An 8599-nucleotide genomic window follows, 5' to 3' on the forward strand; every position below is an offset into this window, starting at 1 on the left:
CAAGGATATCATCAGACCAGTGCGTAGCCAGGAATTTGATAAATGCATGAGAATACGGATATTGTGGTATTAAAATTTGATCCATGTTACAAAATTTAGGAAATAATTTTAGCTAAGGAATATTCCTGCCTCATTCAAAGATCTGATTCCTTGTCCGGCATTGTCTATTCTACTTTTCCTGTTAGTTTATACGCGCCTCGAGCATCAATGAAGAGCCATTTATTTGCGCAAATGAGAACCTAGTGCAGAAAAATAGGTACATACAATGTTATTACAAAAAATGGGGTGTTTTTTTCGAAATGAAAAATAGACATTATAAATGTATAGTTTTATTTTTTCCAAATGTATATGGTCTCTCCTAGCTCTTTATGGAATATATGTACAAAAAAAAGAAACTACAAAGTCACAACAGTCTGTGCATCTTTTGAAGACAGACAAGTAAGTATTGGGCATAAAAACGTATTCTTAAATTATTCAAACATCATTTTATTACTACAATTGATATCAGTTTTACCTAATCATACAATTTTATTGCTGATCTATTTTGTGTCGTTTTTTCACAGACTTTGAAAAATCAGTTTGATGTTTTCCAGTATATTGCAATGGTTTAGTAGAATGAAGTTTTTCGCCTTTGTGCTTTCCGGGAAGAAGAAGTTTTTCAGGGTTTGATATTCTTGAACGAGTTGCCGGTTGATCATGCGTGTCAGCACCAACATCAACGATAACGCCACTAAGAGATGTCACATATTGATCCTTTGCTGGTTTGCCTGTAGCTTTAAATGACGATTTCATTGCAGATTTATGTTTCATCGAAACTCCCATTGACGATGTCGACGGAATTCTTGACTTATCCGTTTTATTGTGTATCGGAACTGGCGTCACTCCATCGTTTAGTTTTTCACTACTTTTTCTTTTCGGAAGTGGTCTTTGATTTTCGGAAACAGGCTGAATTGTTCCTTTTGCTAATACACTGTAGCCGTTTCCTCTGTTTAAAAATAAGGCTGGCCACACTATATAGTCAACTTTCGTCCCTTTCCCACTGTAAAGATTGAATTTATTTCTATCAATATCCTGACCAGTGTAACACTCATACTCGATAACCATTGGTGGATTGTGAACACGCATAAACCAACATAATTCAGCACATTTGGTCACATATGACAAGACTCGCTTTGAATGTACTCCGCCCGATGAAATATAATGGTTTGCGCACTTCTGAAATAAGAAGAAAGCAATCATGTATTTGACAGTGTTAAAACATACATTTCCTGTCAGAAGCAAGAAGCCTGAAGTTCAGTCGTTCTCCTTTGTGTCTGTACTGTTATATTAAATTTGTTTTTCGTTCATTATTTTGTTCATAATATGTGCCGTTTTTCTCGTTTTAATTGTTTTACATTGATAACTTCGCGGCCTTTTATAGCTCACTATGCAGTATAGGTTTGAACATTGTTGGAGGCCACACAGTGACCTTAATATATTTGTTTATTTTAACGTTATTTCGTCTATGGTGGAGATTTTTATCATTGACAATTATACAACATTTATCTTATCTTCATTGCAGTGTCGTTGGTTTGAAGAACTTTAAGAATTTCAATTGAGGTGTTACCTGTTTTGTCCAATAACATATTAAAAACACGAAGCGAATTCAAAATACAATTCAGATAAAAAAAAAAGGTTACATTATAAGACGGTTCCAAATTTCGACTGAAGCGGTGCATTAATTTTCTATCACAGATAATCAATGTAAATTTTCTTTAAATTTCTTCGGGAATAAGGAATAACAAAAAATTGAGGCTTATCAACAAATACATGTGTACTACCGTTCACTAGCAGGAAACTCATTATGTTTTACAACAACAGAGATTTAAATACAAACACCAATTAAAGGAAATTATGAATTTATTTGTCTGTCGAATTGATATATAACTTCCTATGAATATAAGCGTCCATCAATATTGGAAGCTTATAGGTTTCCTACATCAGGAAACGCCTGCACCAAGAAAGGAATATGACAGTTGCTTTACATTCGTTTGTAGGTTTGACCTTTTGATATTGCCATTGATAAAGTACTTCCGTTTTGAATTTTCTTTGGAGGTCTATATATATTTTTGTTATTTTACATTTTGTAAATACAGGAAGTTACATTTGTAAATATGTGTTTAAAATGAATTTTACTATCTTTGCATACCTTCGTTACGGCTTGTATCCATTCGGAGTCTCTACATCTTCGTTGTTTGTAGGTATTGATTATGTCGTCCATAAATCTTCGTCCAATACTTCTATCTAGTCGTGCACTAGATGCACGTCTGCTCTACAAACAAGAACATCAATATTTATTCATTTATTGATTTGGTGAATGCAAGTAAGATATTTTATTGCATAGCAATATAATATTTGCCACAGAATATATCAAAATATGTAATATTTCCCACAGAATATATCAAAATATATAATATTTCCCACAGAATATATCAGAATATACTCGCAAGCTCGTGCTATATAAAATTCTAATCGGACAATATTCCACAATATTCATGCAATAACCCTATAGTATTTAGATTAATTAAAAAGTGATATAAGAAAAGACTTTTCAAGCAATTTGATTTTTCATCATATATTTCAATCGGGTGTATATATATATGATATATGAATAGCCGAATATTTTACGGGAGTCACCTATTTCTTTATTACAATTTTCTTTATTCCTTATCTATGTTGTCCATTATTTTATATTCTTGATATTTTAGTACCCCGTTATACTACGTTCGGTGTAATTCTACCTACTTTTTTTTTCTCTCTTTTCTGTATTTCATTTGACCTTTTTTGCAATTTATGTCCATAATTATCTATCTGTTTACCCAGTCAAGACTTTCATATATGATTTCCGTGGTAATTCGAAGAAATTTAGTCAATATATTGAGCAGTTTCATGTTTTACCTGAGACATATTAAGGTTTGTATCTGTGTCTTTCATATAGTTTTCTATGTCTTCGAGTGTATATCTTAGTTTCATCACTTGATCTTCTGCAATAGCCTGACATTGGTGATAACAAAGCTGTTAACAAACAAAATCAATGACACTATATTATTGTTTTGGTGGAAATAAGGAAATGAATATAATAAGTAGCTAGAACAGGTTTTATAAAAAGGCAGAAGATAACAAGGGAACACTGAATATTCATAGTCCTATAGAAACCGACAACGCCATAGCAAAAATAACAGCAAGACGCTGAAAACACTATAAAAACACAACACAACATGGATTACACAATACTAAGCAAAAAGACCCTCAAAAACTTGTGATTTCATGTGTTCCGGAAGGGTAATCAGATCCTGCTCTGCTAGTGGACTTTGGTTATGTCTGTTCAAATCATGATTGCTTTAGATGCTTAGATTATTAGTTACATAGTGTGCTAGTGACCTAATACGGTATATATGGGGTCAGTAAATTCCATATGGGGTGAGAGCGAAGCTCGAATCCCCATATGGAATTTACTGACCCCATATATACCGTTTTACGTCACTAGCACACTATGTAACGAATTTATCTTACCGACTATCTGACCGTGTGAAATTAAGACTAGTGATTCTCAAAATGAGCACGTCTCAAATACTGTTAGCATTAAGACAATACTTCCATTGATCCTACAAAAACAGATGCCAACAATAATGACTTGTAAGATTTAAATGTGTTTTATGAATTTATTTCAATCTTAATCATCAATTTCTTCGTCTGTTGGATCTTTTAAGATTTTTTCTCAGTACCGTTTTGTTTTTATAAAGGGACATAACGCCATTACTAACCGTGTATGAGATAAGCCCCGCCTCCCTACTAACCTAATATCAAATATACACGGTTTGCACGCGGACGCTTTCAACCAATCATATTCCTGGAAATGTATAGGAGGTAAGATAAATATCCTTACAAATGCAGATTGTTTTAATAATCAAACAGTATTAGATAAACTACTTATACGTTTGTCTTAGGTTAGAAATTTCAAACATGTGAACCTCAAATATCACTGTAGGAACACTTATTGCCAAAATGCATACAACGATCATACAGAGACTTGTTAACAGACAACAGTTCTAAAGCTATCGCTTTTAATTAGCAGATATTAAAATTAAAAAAAAAGATATGAATGATATTCTATGGTTCCAATGATATATTAACTTGATTGATGACATACCACAAGTATATCAAGAAGCTGTTTTTCAACAATCTGTGTTTGATTTTTCTGCTTTTTAAGTTCTTCGTATGCATCTAACCACTCTTCTGTGTACAGGGAGTTCCATTTTTCGGCCAGCTTTGTTGGTCTGTTAGGGTCACTCAAGTCAGCAATATCTGGATTCCCTCTAGACATCTGATCTCCAGCAATACGACTAAGTCTTTTAAAAAAATAAACATTTGAATCAAATGACAACATTTAAACGCAAAAATAACGAAAAAGTTTAAAATTTATTCAAATAAAATCAAGAATGTAGCTAGTAATAATCTGTCTATTTATTAATAGTCAGAGAACTGGAGAATAAAGCGGTTGCGAGGTCATTTGAAGATTAGATGCTTTCTGTTAATAGTTAGCTACAAATATATACTTCAATCATGTCCTTCTGTATAAATGTTTAATCATTATCTGACTCGAATATTTGTAACTGCTGACACGAATGTATCAAAGAGACAACAACCAGACCTAAGAGCAGAAAACAGCCAAAGGCAATCAGGGTACATATACATTCTAGATCACAAAGTTTTAAAAAGCATTTAATTACTAAATGGGCCCTAAATAGAACAACTATCTCAAATATAAGGTCAAGGCAACGGAGTTGCAGTATTTATTTAAATATCTAATAGACGAACATACTTAAGTCCAAATTCACTAGTTCGAAAAATTACGCAACACGTCAATCGATTGAACAAACGTCTTGCATAACTAGTGAAACTTTAGATTAAATAAAGGGGGATTTATTTAAATATACAAGGAAGCTCTGTTGGAATATGACCTTTTATATTTTTATTTCCTAGTTTGCTATATTTATTTATTTAACAAAATAATCTAAAGATTAAGGAAGATTTAAACATTTAATTATTTACAATTTTCGGTTTCAGTTGGTTAATTATTGTAAACGTACAGAAACAGGTTTTAAAATTTAATTGATTGCTGACATGGATATATAGGATTTTTTAATTCTAATTCTAAAAAAATGAAAATAATACCTGCTAAGTAATTCATTCTTTTCTGCCGCCATTATACCTAATTCTTTTTTCAATTCACTATTCTGTTTTTCTAACATTTTTGTACGATCTTCTTGAACATGAAGTCTTGTTTCTAACTGTTTTTGATGCTCTGCCATTTCATTCCCATGTATATGTTTATGGCTTCCGGGCCATCTCTTAGCCATTTTATGCAGAACTGTTTCCTATTGAAACTATTAATAGCAGGAAGACGTTGTGGAAAATTCACAGTTACTATATTGAAACTGAAAGTAGGAAAAAAAATATTATTTCTATGATAAATATAAATCATGTTTGAGACTATTTGAAACTGAAAATAGGGGGAAAATGTATAAAAAATAAGTTTTATTTGAAAAAATTCAAAAATTTCCTGTCCATAATAATTTATAAATAAAGGCAACAGTAGTATACCGCTGTTCAAAACTCATAAATCCATGGACAAAAAACAAAATCGGGATAACAAACTAAAACCGAGGGAAACGCATTAAATATAAGAGGAGAACAACGACATAACACTAAAATGTAACACATATAGACAAAATCCCACGAGAAAAACAAATATAACATATATATATAACATCCATAAAAAAGAAGGTGTGGTAAGATCGACAATGAAACACCTCTCCACAAGAGACCAAATGACACAGAAATTAACAACTATAGGTCACTATACGGCCTGCAACAATGATAAAGTCATTATCGCATGGTCAGTTATAAAAGGCCCCGAAATCACAAATGCAAAACAAATCAAATGAGAATACTAACCAAATCTCTAGTTATTAAATGACTTATTACATACATGATAGCACATCTACATTGTATATATTATTATTCAGATTTTTAAAATTGATTTATAAATTATACGTTTGGCGTTTATCCATAAGTTTGTACAAGTATTTAAGATAAGTCTATTTTGTTTGATTAATGTACAGTCCGTGTTCAGTTTGCATCGAAATTTATCAATATATATATATTTGACTTTTTGTGAAATGAATAAGACCTCTTTTATTTGGAGCAGGATATGCTTATCCTTCCGAAGCACCTGAGATCATCCCCAGTTTTTGGTGGGGTTCGTGTTGCTTAGTCTTTAGTTTTGTCTGAGTGTGTCTTCTGTACTTTTATTTGTCGGTTTTTCATGTCTGTTTGTCTTTTTATTTTTAGCAACGGCGTTGTCCCACTTTTATAGGAACATATTTACTTTATTTAATATTAAAAAAAAACAATTGGACTTATAGAACTCAAATCTTCTGCAATATTTTTTCTCCCCTCCTGATTTTCACAAAAATGTTACGATTTAGATTATGATAGCATGAAAATGACAGGTAAGGGGACATAATAATTAAAGTTTGCTTAACTTGACCATACTTCTTAAAGGTATGATTTGATTATTAAAATTCAATACTTACAGTCAAATGAGAAATAAAAACTTTTTGAAAATCTCTTATAATATCACTTGATTAGCGTCCAAGGGCGTAAACATCTATGTGTATGTAGTCATACGTTTATTTGCTATAAACAATAAATGTTATTGTAAACTTACATTTTATCGAAGCTTCCCTGACGTATGAAAAGGAAATAAAACGTCCGCAGGAAATAAAAATTTGAAAAATATTTGCTTGTTTCTTCTTGTTGTCAACATAAGTACGGAAGTGCAATAAATCACGTGATACACATTTATTTAAACCTTTAAATATTAATAAAGAGTTTAAAATACACATTCACCTGACTGGATAAAGGGTCAATGATTGTGATACTTGATACGAATGACTAACGGTTTACGTAATCAGAAACAGGGGAAGCATTATCTAGTTGTTTCGGGTAACTCCTTTATTATTTGTTTATTAAAATTTTGTAATATATCGAGTGACAAAAGATTTTTAACTGATTGACTTTTTAAAATAATTGAATCATGTAGTATCGGTTCAACAGGTCCTTACGACCATATATGTAAGAAGAATAACTATTATATCTTTATGTCTCATTATCACTTGACATAAGCTTAGAAAATTTTAAAATATACATCACAATTAGTCATAACACTTGAATGGAGTAAGAAAGAGGGGTCAGTGTAAAAGACATACAGTATTGATATCTGATATAAACCTAAATTTATATATTAAGTTACCTACATGATTAGTGACTACAATAAAACAAGTTATTAGTACTCGATGATGATAAATCGAGGTTCGAGAATTTGATAAAATGTGCGCCTCTTCTTATTTGTTGTTGTTGCTTTCTTTCTTATATGAGGCCCCTCATGGGGGGTCCTAGTAATCACATAATCACCATTTTTTTGCCAATATAATCACATAATCATTAAATATTTGCTTATCTTTAGTAATCAAATAATCATAAACTAAAAATACAGTCCTAGGTAATCAAATAATCATGAAATATTTGGCTTAATAATCAAATAATCATTAAAAAAACGGCCAAGTAATCACATAATCAAAAACCCCATGAGGGCCCTCTTATATGAAATCCGATAAATGTGTGAAAAAAAGCTTTTCAATTTTTTATCTTTGTCTGATGTAAGTTAACCCAGAAAAGTGGTTCGGACACACCATATATAAAGTTTTTATTTTCGTTTTACACTCAGAGTGGTTATATTTGACGCAATGACCATAAAAAGAAGAAGATGTGATAAGATTACCAATGAGACAACTCTTCAGAAATTAACAACGATAGGCCACCGTAAGGACTTCAACAATGAGCAAAACCCATACCGCAAAATCAACGATAAAAGGCGCTAATGACAAGTGTAAGTTTTTTTTACCAATTTATACAACAAAAACAATGGCCTAATAAATGTACAAAATGTACGCGTACGCAGAATGAATATGTAACAGCAACAAACGACAACCACTGAATTACAGTCTCCCGACTTGGGACAGGCAAACGCGCGTCTGGCGTATTAAATTATAATCCTGGTACTTTTGATAACTATTTACACCACTGGGTCGATGCCACTGCTGGTGGACGTTTCGTCCCCGAGGGTATCACCAGCCCAGTAGTCAGCACTTCGGTGTTGACATGAATATCAATTATATGGTCATTTTTATAAATTTTCTGTAACAAAACTTTAAATTTTTCGAAAAACTAAGGATTTTCTTACCCCAGGAGTAGATAACCTTAGCCGTATTTGGTACAATTTTTTTGGAATTTTGGGTCCTCATTGCTCTTCAACTTTGTATTTGTTTGGCTTTTTAACTGTTTTGATCTGAGCGTCACTGATGAGTCTTATGTAGACGAAACGCGCGTCTGGCGTATTAAATTATAATCCTGGTACTTTTGATAACTACATACATACAGAATGTTGCGGGGTTAACATGTAAGCGAGATCCCAACCTTCCTCTAACCTGGAACA

The 8599-nt window shown here is 32.1% G+C and overlaps 1 protein-coding gene across 2 annotated transcripts; it reads right to left on the reverse strand.

Annotated features, from left to right (window-relative positions):
- Window positions 1-470: 470 nt before the first annotated feature.
- On the reverse strand, window positions 471-6912 carry LOC139485508 (uncharacterized). Of its 2 annotated transcripts, none has more exons than XM_071270037.1 (6): window positions 6773-6912; window positions 5215-5477; window positions 4190-4388; window positions 2938-3054; window positions 2189-2311; window positions 471-1215 (listed from the first exon to the last, which is right to left on the reverse strand). In XM_071270037.1, the coding sequence occupies exons 2-6, from the start codon at window positions 5397-5399 to the stop codon at window positions 529-531; spliced, it is 1311 nt and encodes a 436-aa protein (XP_071126138.1). In that variant the 5' UTR covers window positions 5400-5477; window positions 6773-6912; the 3' UTR covers window positions 471-528. The 2 variants fall into 2 exon arrangements, with proteins under 2 accessions (XP_071126138.1, XP_071126139.1); XM_071270038.1 differs by having other exon boundaries at window positions 6639-6809.
- Between the last annotated feature and the right edge of the window lie 1687 nt (window positions 6913-8599).

The sequence above is a fragment of the Mytilus edulis genome, chromosome 8 (genome assembly GCF_963676685.1).
Source record: "Mytilus edulis chromosome 8, xbMytEdul2.2, whole genome shotgun sequence".
Classification (NCBI taxonomy): Eukaryota; Metazoa; Mollusca; class Bivalvia; order Mytilida; family Mytilidae; genus Mytilus; species Mytilus edulis.

Bases quoted from the DNA above. Each gene is read 5' to 3' on its own strand.
- LOC139485508 (XM_071270037.1), bottom strand. From the start codon at position 5,399: ATGGCTAAGAGATGGCCCGGAAGCCATAAACATATACATGGGAATGAA. The intron at 4,389-5,214 runs GTATTATTTTCA...TTTTTTTAAAAG, and splicing joins AAGAATGAATTACTTAGCAG to ACTTAGTCGTATTGCTGGAG. The intron at 1,216-2,188 runs GTATGCAAAGAT...TTCTTATTTCAG, and splicing joins GGATACAAGCCGTAACGAAG to AAGTGCGCAAACCATTATAT.